Here is a 14,030-nt window from a genome sequence, read left to right as displayed (position 1 = left end):
GCCCCCCACTGTGGCTGCAACAGATGTTGGGAGGTGTTCATGGGCGAGAGAAGAGGATCGCACGTGTCTCGAGGGTTGGTGGAAGCTCCGTCGATAGTTGATGTAGGCAGGTCCTAGGTTGTTAAGGTCTTGTAAGCGTGTGTGTGGATCATGATTTGGGATCTCTTCTGGATGGGGAGCCAGTGCAAGTGTCTTAGGTGGAGACGATGTGGGTTCATTTGGGGAGGTCCAGGATGAGTCTGGCTGTGGCTTTCTATATGTTCGGGAGTCTTCTGAGCAGCTGGTTGAAGATGCCGACGTAAAGGGTGTTGCCGTTGTCAAGGTGACTGGTGACGAGGGTCTGAGTGACGGTCTTTCTAGTGTTGGTTATAATTAATCTGAAGATTCTGCGTAGAATGCGAAATGTGTGGAAGCAGAAGGAGGCAACTGCTTTGACTTGTAATTTCATGATCAGTTGGCTGTCGAGGATGATGCTGAGGTTGCTTTCATTGTTAGTCGGTGTGGGTGTAGGTCCAAGTTCTGTAGGCCACCAGTTGTGGTCCCATATGAAGGTGTTTTTCCCAAAGATCAGTACTTCAGTTTTGTCGGAGTTGAGTTGGAGGTAGTTGTCTCGCATCCATTTGGCTACATTGGTCATGGCATTGCAGAAGATGGTTTTGGCGTTGGTGGTGTACTTGGTGAGCGAGAGGATCAGTTGAGTGTCGTCTGCGTAGGACTTTAAGTTGAGTGCGTGGGATCGGACGTCTGTGAGGGGGGTCATGTAGATATTGAACACAGCGGGGCTGATGGATAATCTGCATATGATGTATTTAGGGCGGAGGTGAAGGAAGGCACTCAGATGCTCTGTGTACCTCCTGAAAGGAAGGAGGCAAGCCACCTGAGGGCGTCTTGCTGTATGCCAGTGAATCTGTTGATGAGGGTGTTGTGGGAAACAGTGTTGAACACTGTGGAGAGGTCGAGGAGGATCAGGGCCATAGTTTCTTCACAGTCGAGGAGTGTTCTGATGTCATCTGTGGCGGCAATCAGAGGGTCTCAGTGCTGTGGTTGGCCTGGAATCCTGATTGTGTGGCGTCCAGTAGATGGTTTTGCTCCAGGAATTTGGTGATCTTTCGATCATGAATCTTTATATACTCTTAAAATACAAATGGTCTGTGGGAGGTTAGTAGTAAAACAACTGGGTTGTCTGCAGAAAATGTGGTCAATGTAAATTTGACTTTGTAACAACGTAGGTGGAACTGTAGTAAGAGTAAATAAGTTTAATAGTGCCCCTGCAGGGAAAGGCCATAATTATGGAGTGGAAATGAAGAGCGAGCAGGAGACTTCAGTAGTGTCAGAAAGAACATTTAAGCGGTGGTCCTTAGCAGCACCCAACATCTTTATGAGTGACCCTGCTCTAACACACTTCCATGACAGCGGTGACAGCATATGGAAGAGGACATAATGGGAACACAACAGATTGCCTGAATCTAGTACCCTTGTGTCTAGTCTTGAGTGCGTGGATCCTGATCCTGTCATTCGTCACTCACAGAAAGGTACTGAATAGGTTATTACTTACGTTCTAGGTAGGGACAGGCATACTGCATCCTGACCCTCATGTCAGATGAACATGGACACTGAAACACTTAACTCCAACAGACAAGATAAGATGCCACATGCTTCCCTCTTCACAAAGAAAACACTATGAAAAGATTGGCCACACAAACCTGAACCAGGAAACATTTACAAACAGCACAGCAACACCCAGTAGCATTCCCCCAACTCTGATAGGGGTGCAGTGTGCAACAGAAGCCCTTTATCATTTTCCAGCTAGCTGCTTCCAAAAGATCCCGTTTTATTCCTTCGAATCTGCTAAAACACAAAAAATCTAATGTTCTAACAAATCTCTCAAACTCGGGCTATAGCCAGTAGAGTTAGACATCGACCAGTTACAGAGGCATTACAAGTTCAAACGCAAAGGTACACCAATGTTACAGACTCAAACAAGCCACAAACAGCAACACAACATAGAAAAAAAGCTTTATTAAGATCGATAGTGCAATGCCTCCTGCATGATTCATGCCATTGCAGTAAGTGCCCTTTGGCACTGCTGGACGTACATGAGCAGTAAGTCTGCCGAACTCAGTTGATCTCCCCGATATACATTTTAAATACATTTCTGAAAGGAAGTCATATTGTCCCTGAATATCACTTTCAGATACATTTTGAGCTAAATGCAAACATTTAAATGTTGTTAAACTCAGTCCCCCTAAATGAAGGCGGTTTCCCCTGAAATAACAGCATTGTATTTCGAGGGAATACATGTGTGGTCCCCACTCATCAGCATGTCATTGTTATTATGACGTGTGCAGACAGTTTCCTCCTTACATGCCGAGTTATGATTATCAATACCAGTGATGCTACTCTAGTATGACGTTGTTGGCAGCAGATATGGCAGGAACATTATATTAAAGAGGGGAGTCATTATGCCATGACTACTGCCTATATGCCAGAGTAATAATAGCCACCATTAGGACAAGTATGCTAGGCCAGTATATTACTAATCCTTGGCCTTATTATGTATGAAAGTTCACAACAGGCATGATAAATACATGTACATTTACATTTACATTTACATGAATAACGTCTAGTATGCCAACTCCCATATTAGGCTCCATCATGCCAAGCATGGTGACAATCTGCCAAGAATTGTCTCCATTACACAAGAAGTTGGCCTCATCATGCCAGAAATGCCAGGATTTTAATTAATAGTTGTCATGGTTATCTACAAGATCCCCTTTTCCTTGTTCCTACTTCCCTACTCTGCCCTCCATTGACCTGAAGCCCAACCATCCGCTCCATTGTCACACAACAGGAATAGATATGATCATACCAGCATCCCACTACTAAATTGGATATGGGCCAGTTCTTCACTAGCTCATGCGCGGGCCAGCAGTAAGGTATTGTGTTCCACTGGCATCCGCTGTGACGCAGATGTGAATCCCCCTATCTTCTACCAACACGATATGCACAGCGTCAGGCGCGCAACACCCATTGAACTCACGGGGCTTCGTGTGTGGCAGCCCGGGATGAGACAGATCCCGGGCACACACAGATCTCGAACGTTTCACAGGTCTTTAAAAGACCATTTGAATGTTAATTTGGCCTAGCAGTTGTTTCACCCCTTCTAAGAGCCCCTGCAGCTCCACTCTGCCTACTGATTAAAGGTTCAGGCCCCCCCCCCCGAATTTTTTTTTAGCCCCCCCCCGAAATTTGGCTCTAGTTGCGCCTCTGCACAGCGTAACACAGCAGAAGTGACGTCAGTGTATGCACGTCTGCCAGTTGCACATGCACAAGAGCCTGTTAGCCCTGCCATTGCTTAAACAACAGGATAATTGACACCAGAGAGTCACAGAATCTATTTATGTACAGCAGGTGCCCTCAGAGCCATGGAGAGGAGGGGAAGCATCTGGGCACCAAAGATGCTGCCAGGCTGCAGAGCATTCTTTGCACACTAATCTTAAGCATTCTAGAAGCACCAGAAAGACCGTGCAATGCGAGGTATTCAACGCTCGCTGAAAATAGAACATAGTAAAGCACCTCTATTGTTGCTACACAGAGGGCACTGATGTCCTCAGGGGCTGAGTGAAAGAATAACACTTGGTCACCACTGAAGAAATGGGTCAACATCAGCAGGTAAGATGGAAAGGATCCAGCAGTGATATGTGATGGAAAAAACTCATAAATGAGCTGCTTAATCTCAGCATGGGCCACATAATATGTTCCACCTGAGACAATGCACAAAGCAGGCATCAAACACGTTTGTATATCAATGTTTGGATAACAACTTCTCCAATCTCGAACCTGTCTTGTGTCTCACACAGGTGGCCCCTATGGATCTCTGGGCGTGGACTATGAGTTTGAGAAACTACTCTACAAAATATTCGGTGAGGACTTCATCGAGCAGTTCAAGCTGAAGCGTCCGGCCGCTTGGGTAGACCTGATGATTGCCTTTGAGTCGCGTAAGCGGGCCGCCGCGCCCGACCGAAGCAACCCACTCAACATTAACCTACCCTTCTCATTCATCGACTACTACAAGAAGTTTCGAGGTCACAGCGTGGAGCACGCGCTCAGGAAAAGCAAGTAAGTGAGTCTGATGCTTGAAGGTTGGCCCCACCTCCAGAGTAGGTCTTCTAGAACTCTGCTTTTGAAGATATGTCTTTTTTTTATGATGAATGAGTCCTAGCTTGCATTTGGGGCTGCTTCATGTGATTCTGAACAGTGAGTGGATTTTGAAATGTACAGCTCAGATTCTTTAACAGTGGGGCTTGGAGTAGTTTAATACTCTGGTCAATGCTACTGAAGAGTTATCTTCGTGTAAGCCCATGGACTGCAGCCTTACCCGCTAGCTTTCTAGAAGAAGGTTGTCATATATATTTCTGGGATCAGTATTAATTGGCAAAATAGCGCATGGCCTGCCAATCTGTAATCTCACATTTTCTCCATTCATGTAGAATATCTCAAGCTGAATTCACAACTTGAGCGCTGGTATGCTTCACCGCTTTGTCCAAGTGTTTCATTCTCTATCTGAATTATCGTTCCTACAGCTTACTCACAGCCCTGTCTTTGCATCACATTTTTAATGTTCTAAACAGTAGCTTTTGGGCATCCGGGACATGACATAACTCAGTGCATTTTCCTTGTTCAAGAGTCATTACTCGCTGCTGTGCAGCTGTTTCATAGGACTGTCTGCTCTTATTGTATGCCACAGTGTGGCTGGGTCAGAAACAATAATGTAAAATATACATTTTAAAAAAACGCCTCTGGACATCATCTGTAATAAAAGCCTTGTGATGATGATTCGTGCTACATCTAAGTCCAACGTCAGGGAAGCGTCTTTCATGAGCCTGTTTTCACTTATTATTTGCAGCATCTTTTTGTGGTGAGCTTGTTTTGTTTTCTAAGATGTGTTTGCTGCATCTATTTATCAGAGGAGGACTTGTGTGGGTTTTTTGCATTTATTTTCTTTTCTTTATTGTAATGCGATTTTATAGCGCAAACATTACCCGGAGGTGTCAGAGCGCTTTACACAAAAATGAGTTGCGTTACATAAGGACTTTGGATTAAATGAGTTACATAAGAGATATAAAACAGGAACAAAATTACAAATGTACAAGTGGAGTGAAAGGAGGGAAAAATTGCAAATGTACAAGCTGTAAAGTGACTCAAGGAAGAGCTACACACAGATAAACTCAACATTTATATAGGAATGGTAGCAAGTGCAAAGGCCTACTACTTATACTAGTGGTTAGAGCGCTTTACAAACGTACCAGTTACATTAAATAAGGACTTTGGAGTACATGAGTCACATAAAAGATACAGACAGAATAACTCAAAAATCTCAAAAGAACAGTAGTCAGTACATACGCCTACTACAGATACTAGGGGTTAGAGTTGCATATATACAAATTGAAGATTCACTCAAGGAGAAGAAACAAACAGAAGAAACTCTAAAATTACATAAAAACACTAATAAGTAAATACGTCTACTACAGATTCTAGTGGATAGAATTACATACTTATATATATACACACACAAGTTGCAAAACACAAGATTACATTTAAAAAGTGATTAGGGTTAGACAATGATATATTACAAATTTACAGAGCATGGCATTTACAAGAGTATTGACGAGAAAAAAGTAAGAAAAGCAGATAGGGACAGGAAAGAGCGAGAGAGAAAATGGAGATGGGACCAGAAGTATAAACAATAGTCACAAACGGGGAGCAGATCTGTGGAGGAGGAGGACGATCTATAGGCCGCCCAGCTGGAGACCAGCGGGGACGGAAGAACAGACCAGGTTCCAGCATTGTGTCTGGCTTGCAATTAAGTTGCTCTCTTCTTTGGAAATTTGCTCTCTTTAAAGCTTGTAAGTTTTCAAAAGAGAAAAATGGCTTTTTATTTTTGCAATGACTTTTTACGGAAGAATCGAGACCCTGAGACTAAAGGACATCGCTGTCACAAAGAGGAAAATTCTGTTAAAGAAAACATTGACAATCGGTCTCCAACCTTCCCTTCAACACAGAATTAGCCACCTTTTGTCACAAGCCTTCATGAAAATATTTACAACAAGGGGTGGTGAGGGACAGAGTCTCTGAATTAAACAGAATACTCTCACCCAGTCAAGAGATCAGGGCTAGATCCAACACCGTTTTTTAGCTCACTGCACCATCCCAGTTTCAGAACCTGGCTGTATGCAAATTAGTCTGTTCCTGTCCCAGTGCATGATGGGAACAGGGCAAACCAAACTACACAAGCCAATTCTTACACTGGGAAGGAAACAAGCTACCGGGGACCGGTTTCTGGCATTTCAGCCTCTTCGGCCCGGCTTGCTTGAATCCTGATGGTGCAATGAGCAAGGGACTCACATCTGAGTATACCCTTCCACGCTTAGGGTGGACAAAAATATTTACAACAAGGGGTGGTGAGGGACAGAGTCTCTGAATTAAACAGAATACTCTCACCCAGTCAAGAGATCAGGGCTAGATCCAACACCGTTTTTTAGCTCACTGCACCATCCCAGTTTCAGAACCTGGCTGTATGCAAATTAGTCTGTTCCTGTCCCAGTGCATGATGGGAACAGGGCAAACCAAACTACACAAGCCAATTCTTACACTGGGAAGGAAACAAGCTACCGGGGACCGGTTTCTGGCATTTCAGCCTCTTCGGCCCGGCTTGCTTGAATCCTGATGGTGCAATGAGCAAGGGACTCACATCTGAGTATACCCTTCCACGCTTAGGGTGGACAAAAATATTTACAACAAGGGGTGGTGAGGGACAGAGTCTCTGAAAAAACAGAATACTCTCACCCAGTCAAGAGATCAGGGCTAGATCCAACACCGTTTTTTAGCTCACTGCACCATCCCAGTTTCAGAACCTGGCTGTATGCAAATTAGTCTGTTCCTGTCCCAGTGCATGATGGGAACAGGGCAAACCAAACTACACAAGCCAATTCTTACACTGGGAAGGAAACAAGCTACCGGGGACCGGTTTCTGGCATTTCAGCCTCTTCGGCCCGGCTTGCTTGAATCCTGATGGTGCAATGAGCAAGGGACTCACATCTGAGTATACCCTTCCACGCTTAGGGTGGACAAAAATATTTACAACAAGGGGTGGTGAGGGACAGAGTCTCTGAATTAAACAGAATACTCTCACCCAGTCAAGAGATCAGGGCTAGATCCAACACCGTTTTTTAGCTCACTGCACCATCCCAGTTTCAGAACCTGGCTGTATGCAAATTAGTCTGTTCCTGTCCCAGTGCAGGTGTGGCAGGGTATACTCAGACATGAGTCCCTTTCTCACTGCTCCATCAGGATTCAAGCAAGCCGGGCAGAAGACGGCTGAAATGCCAGAAACCGGTCCCCGGTAGCTTGTCTCCTTTCTGGTGAAGAATTGGCTTGGTAGTTTAGTCTGCCCTGTTCCCATGATGCACTGGGCCAGGGACAGACTAATTTGCATATAGCCAGGTTCTGAGCTGGGATGGGGCAGTGAGATAAATAACGGTGATGGATCAAGCCCTGATCTTTGGACTGGGTAAGAGTGGTCTGCTTGATTCAGACACTCTGTTCATCACCACCCCCTTTTCTAAATCGTTTTTGGCCACTATAGGTGTGGCAGGGTATACTCAGACATGAGTCCCTTTCTCACTGCTCCATCAGGATTCAAGCAAGCCGGGCCGAAGACGGCTGAAATGCCAGAAACCGGTCCCCGGTAGCTTGTCTCCTTTCTGGTGAAGAATTGGCTTGGTAGTTTAGTCTGCCCTGTTCCCATGATGCACTGGGCCAGGGACAGACTAATTTGCATATAGCCAGGTTCTGAGCTGGGATGGGGCAGTGAGATAAATAACGGTGATGGATCAAGCCCTGATCTTTGGACTGGGTAAGAGTGGTCTGCTTGATTCAGACACTCTGTTCATCACCACCCCCTTTTCTAAATCGTTCATGAAAATATTGGTACTGATACTAGTGATTTTAATAAATTTGAGAAAGCCCTTCTGCAGTACAGCATATTTCTTTTTGTGTTAAAATGAGGCCCAGTGGCGCATCTCTCTCTCTCTCTATATATATATATATATATATATAGAGAGAGAGAGAGAGAGAGAGAGAGAGAGAGAGAGAGAGAGAGAGAGAGAGAGAGAGAGAGAGAGAGAGAGAGAGAGAGAGAGAGAGAGAGAGAGAGAGAGAGAGAGAGAGAGAGAGAGAGAGAGAGAGAGAGAGAGAGAGAGAAAGAGATGCGCCACTGGGCCTCATTTAACACAAAAAGAAATATGCTGTGCTGTACTGTATATATATATATATATATATATATATATATATATATATATATATATATATATATATATATATATATATATATATAGAGAGAGAGAGAGAGAGAAAGAGATGCGCCACTGGGCCTCATTTAACACAAAAAGAAATATGCTGTGCTGTACTGTATATATATATATATATACATATATATATAGAGAGAGAGATATATATATATATCCATTCTTGTTTTCTGAACGTCAATGTGCTTCCAGAAAGAGAGGCAGGCAACTCTTAGCAAAATCAGCTCTTCTGCTTCAACATCCAAACCATCCTGCTTCATGAATTGCATAGAAGGGATTATCACCACCAGGGTATTTGTCAATCACATTATATCTCTTGATACTTCTTTAAACTGTAGGAACAGTTGATGGACGGAATGCTGAACAATGCAAACCTTCACCCCCAGTCACAAAGATCTGGGTTTAATCCATCATTCTTTTGCTCTCCAAGCCACCACAGTTTGAACCCAGCCATATACAAATCAGTCTTGACCCTGCTCCTCATGGGAACCGTCCAGCCCGAACTGCCAAGCCAGGTCCTCCCTGGACCGGAACAAAGCATTCTGGGACAATAGCTATCCAGGCTAAAGGAGGAGAGGTTACATTTTTGTCAGTCAAAGATAAAGATGTTAAAGTGGATTTGGCTATAGACAAAGCGTTAATGTGGATATGGTGGACAACATTCCTGGGCTGTCCAAGCAATGAGAGAAACCATGTTTCCGCTGCAACAGAAGGAGGTGGTCAAGACCTGTGCTCCATTTCACCCCTCAAAAGACAAGTAGAGACTCCATTGTTTGGACCCAATATCAATTGCGCTAAAGATCATTGTGGGGACAATCAACTCTTTACAGGGTTCTCTGGGACAAATATCAAGAGGGATGATCCTCTCTATTAAGATCTGCCACGTATTGGCGAAGAAGCAACCTCCTGGAGATCGGAGGGCTCATTCTACCAGACACATGGCTTCTACATGGCTTTGAAGTATTTCAGGGTTCCCAAGGCCTACACGCTCCAGAGATTACCCACTTACACAAGAACTGTTGGCACGGAAACTGTAAAATGCAAAGAACAAGTTTATTAGGACCCCATGGGGTGGTGGTACACTCAAACAGCACCCTTCGGTAATGCAAGAGGTATCACACCGAACACCGGTGTGACCCCGTTTATATACAATTTTGGGGCAATAAAAGATAGGCGGCATAAGTTAAAACACAGTTTTAAAGACATATATGGTCATGTATTGGAATACTGCCAGCTCATTGGAGAGTTTCAAACCCACTGGTCAGTTAGCGGCACATTCCTGAAGGTTTACGGGTCAGTGAGAACTGCGCATGTGTGTCTTGACCAGTACTAAAAATAGCCTGTTGCTGGGCAGATGAGAGTGGTCAGTGGAACGGACAAAGGACTAAAGGGCACGTCGGCCACGAGGCCGCTCATGGTCTAAGATGGCCGCTGCAACATTCAAAATGGCGTTTATTGTATATAGCCAAGTTAAAAAGCGAAACGTGTAGGTTCAGCTAATCGCTAATCCGATCGGGCCAATTACGACAGACAACCCTTTTAGCGTTTAGCTGAATCTACCTCATAATGAACATAGTCTGGATGTTCGTCCTCGATGTCTATTGACATAATTTTTGTCACCTCTGTGTGTAGCATCATTTTATCCTGAGCAAGAGCTCGTCTCGATGGTAAACAAGCTGATAGACACATTGAACATAAGGCAGGGCCACATTGGATACACAAGCATATAAAGAACATTGCTCCCACAAGTATGCAAAGAATTGTCAACAGTTTCCAGCCCCAAGTTGCAATCATGGACCAGAACCATCCAGAAAGTGTCCAAGTTCCATTGTCCGGGTGTATTTCGGCAGCGATTTTATGCAGCTTGGAAATCGCATCATACACAGATGGAGAATTATCAGGGACATAGACACAACAGCTGCTTCCGATGATTCTACATGCCCCCCCACGATCAGCCAAAACAACATCCAGCACCATCCGGTTTTGGAGGGTGACAATTCTAGAAATCTGCAGTTCTTCGGTAATATTCCCCAGGGCAACAGCAGTGTCATTCGCAACAGCCTCGACAACGCGAGTCAGCCGTCTGATTTTCCGGCTGTTCAATGCAGCCCCCACAAAGGAGAATAGTCCCAGATTGAAATCCACATATTGTTGTAATGCAGTGTCCGTTTGATCAATATCCTCTAGCGCAACAGTTCGCTTAACTCTATTCAGAACAAAATCATGGTACAGAGTATAGTCGTTGTGGTACATCGGAGGGGCAATGAATACAGGAGGTAGCACAAACGATACATAACATGTGCCCAACCACCCCACTGGAAGCTGATGGTACCCCTTCGTTCCACAGATGAAGTAGGTGTTTCGGGATGCAACAAATGAAATGCCATTCGGGCTATCAAACGTGAGAGTAATATTACATTCGCTTTTCCCCACTGCAATCGTGCCCTTGTTTCGGATACATAAATCGGCTTTTGTGGCAATGACGTTTATGACATGAGCACTGGATACATTCACATTTCGCTGATTGCTATATATTCGTGGAGCGGATACATTATCAGGCCTGTACTCTTCCCATTCAAAACGTGTACCCTCAGCCCGGGGAAACCCATCCTTGTCATGGGAACATACTTTATTCAAACGAAAAAGCACCCCCCCTTTGGTTGGCCATCTCAGAGTAAAGAGGAGGGTGTACCAGGCATTGCATGACCCATTGTGCGAAAACGGCAGTGGAATAAGTGGGGTGCCCCCTCTCTTCTGGTGCCCAGGCAACATTCCACACACCCAGCAGTTAGAGGTATTGGTCATATTATGCGTGTGGTGAAGAATCTGAATGAAGCTGTTATTTAAGTACGTTTGGCGATGGCGTTCTTCATGGAATGGCAATGTAAAATGGAAATGTTCAGACGGTGCCGGGGTAGTCGGCAGCAAGTGTTCTCGTACAGGCACCACAAGTTCAACTACCCAAGCTATAACAGCTATCACCACAATCGTGAAAACAAAAAGAAAGGCACCCAGTATTTTCTTATCACGCGATGCCGTTGATGCCATAGTTCAAGGAAGTCTGTGCAAAGTCTCAAACGACACAAATTGTTCACAGTTTTTCACAAATAGTCTCTGATACACGTACGTGTATACCCTAAAAAAAGAAAAATACGGTGCTGAACTCCGAGGTAGCCGTTGTTTTCTTCTCCGGGCCAAGACGGGTGTCGCTACTCTGGCAGAACTGATCCCCCCCCCTTGGAATTCCCGGTTTCCGTTTCACAAACCTGGAGCGGTTACCAACCAGTCTAAAAAGGAACAAAAAATCTTCTTTATCGCGGTCGTAGATTGTAGCGCTCTCTTCCAGTAGCAGGTTGGTCCGGGAAGACTCCCTCCACTTCGGCCGACGTCACAGCTGGGCTCTTTTCTTTCTCCAAGATCTCTTTGTAATCAGTCAGCACAGCAGGAGTCACCAGGTCCGGAGAGACACGGCGACAATGGGTCGAATGCACCCACCGCTTTCTGTTCGTCACTCGTACTGCGGTGCGGGTCGCCAAGAGGACCTGCTCGGGGCCTTTCCACCTGGGCTCCAAACTGCTTGCTCTCTCAAACGAGCGGATCATCACATGATCCCCAGGACGAAGATCGTGGCCTTCTCCAGTGGAGTTATCAGGGAGCGCTTCTCGAACCTGTTGATGAATAGAGAGCAAATCATTTGTTAATCGTGCCAAATAATCATTCATCATAACACAAGGCACATCATGTATTAATCGCGGCTTGGGCACCCCCCAGATATTCATGGGGCGGCCAAACACCACCTCATAGGGCGTAAGGCCTGTTCGTGAGTGGGGTACTGATCTAAGAGAGAGCAGTGCTAGCGGCAATGCATCTGGCCACTTCAACGATGTAGACGCCACGATTTTGGCCAGCTTAAGCTTCAAGGTGGCATTGTACCGCTCGACCAAACCTGCTGACTGAGGGTGGAATACAGCGTGGAACTTTTGCTGAATCCCTAACCCCTTCAGTACATATTCCACAATCTTTCCAACAAAATGGGGCCCATTATCGCTCCACAAAAATTTGCAAACTCCAAAGCGAGGAAAAAATTCCTTAAGCAACACCTTAGCTGTTGTTAAAGCCGTATTGTCTTTCGTGGGGTAGGCCTCAACCCATTTGCTAAAAGCACACACCACCACTAAGACGTACTTCAAGTTATTGCAGCGCTCGAGTTGGATGTAATCCATTTGAAGCACTTCAAACGGTGCAGAAGGTGGAACGAACCCTCCTTTCGGAGTATAGGCCCCCTTTCCAGGATTGTGTTGCAAACATACCAGGCAGGTCTGCACTACTCTCTTTGCGGTGTTCGCAATCTCGGGATGTTCCCAAACTCGTGTTAAAAGCCGAGTTATTGCAAGAGCTCCGACGTGGGCCAGTCCATGAGTCATCTGGACCATCGCCTGTAAGTAAGCCGCAGGCAATTTCCACTTCTCCATGTCTTTGCTTCTCCAACAACCTTCGTCATCTAGCACCCCATCTGCTGCCCAAGCCGCAAACTCAGATTCTGTAGCTGATTTTTGAATATCCCGTATCTCTGCTCTAGCATCACTCCATCTCTCGGCCTGTGATTGTACCACGTACATAGGGGAGCTAGTTCGGGACATGGCCGTCTGCCTTGCTATGTTGTCTGCAAAGGCGTTTCCTTGACCCACTTTATCCGTGATCTTTTTATGGGCACTGCACTTCACTATTGCTACTTTCTTGGGGCAAAGCAACGCGTTTAAGAGATCACGCACTAACTCTCCGTGCATAATGTGCTCTCCGTGTGATGTCAGAAACCCGCGTTCCCTCCAGAGAAGTCCGAAGTCATGGGCCACTCCAAAGGCGTACCGGCTGTCTGTGTATATGTTCACACATAGGCCAGCACTCAATTCGCAGGCTCTTGTTAAGGCTATCAGCTCTGCTGCCTGAGCCGATTTTTGTGGTATTCTAGCTGTTTCAACCACCGTCTTAAGAGTCGTGATCGCATATGCTGCAGAAGTCGTACCATCCGGCAGCCTCAAACACGATCCATCAACCCACAGTTCCCCATCCACATCAGGAAGTGGCACATCCTGTAAGTCAACACGACCCTTTGTCTGTTCCTCAGTCAGGAAAACACAGTCATGATGTTTTTCTTCCTGACTTTCCTCGGCCGGATAGGGCAATAAAGTCGCGGAGTTCAAAGTAGCGCATCTTTTCAATGTTATGTGAGGCGCTAAAAGCGTCAGCTCATATCCTGTAAGTCGTGCGCTCGTAAGATATTGGGTCTTTGTTTGGTTTAACAGGGCATCTACTGCGTGGGGAACTAACACCAATAGTTTGTGTGATAACACTATGCCCTCACTCTGTCGTATGGCTACTGCTGTTGCCGCTACCGCCCGAAAACACCCAGGCAACCCTCGTGCTACAGGATCCAAAATGGCAGAGAAGTATGCACATGGTCTCTGCTTATCCCCGTGTAACTGCACTAACACTGACAATGCGCACCCATCATTCTCGTGCACGTACAGTGTGAAAAGTTTCGTATAATCTGGTGTTCCTAACACAGGTGCAGAACAAAGAGCCTGTCTCAACTGCTCAAAGGCTTTCCGACATTCGTCTGTCCACTCAAGAGGCATCGGTGTAGTTTTGGACAACAATGCTAGC

General features: G+C 45.5%; 1 protein-coding gene across 1 annotated transcript in view; it reads left to right on the top strand.

Annotated features, from left to right (window-relative positions):
• Positions 1 to 14,030, top strand: part of HSPA12A (heat shock protein family A (Hsp70) member 12A) — a 420,841-nt gene that overhangs the window by 389,740 nt on the left and 17,071 nt on the right. The window contains exon 10 of the mRNA XM_086922909.1: positions 3,861 to 4,119. Within this exon, the coding sequence (XP_086779035.1) occupies positions 3,861 to 4,119 (259 nt within the window). The remainder of the gene's footprint in view (positions 1 to 3,860; positions 4,120 to 14,030) is intronic.

This window comes from Lissotriton vulgaris, chromosome 5 (genome assembly GCF_964263255.1).
Source record: "Lissotriton vulgaris chromosome 5, aLisVul1.2, whole genome shotgun sequence".
Lineage (NCBI taxonomy): Eukaryota > Metazoa > Chordata > Amphibia > Caudata > Salamandridae > Lissotriton > Lissotriton vulgaris.
Note: the sequence above shows the minus strand (reverse complement) of the source record. Positions and strands in the feature narration are given on the sequence as shown.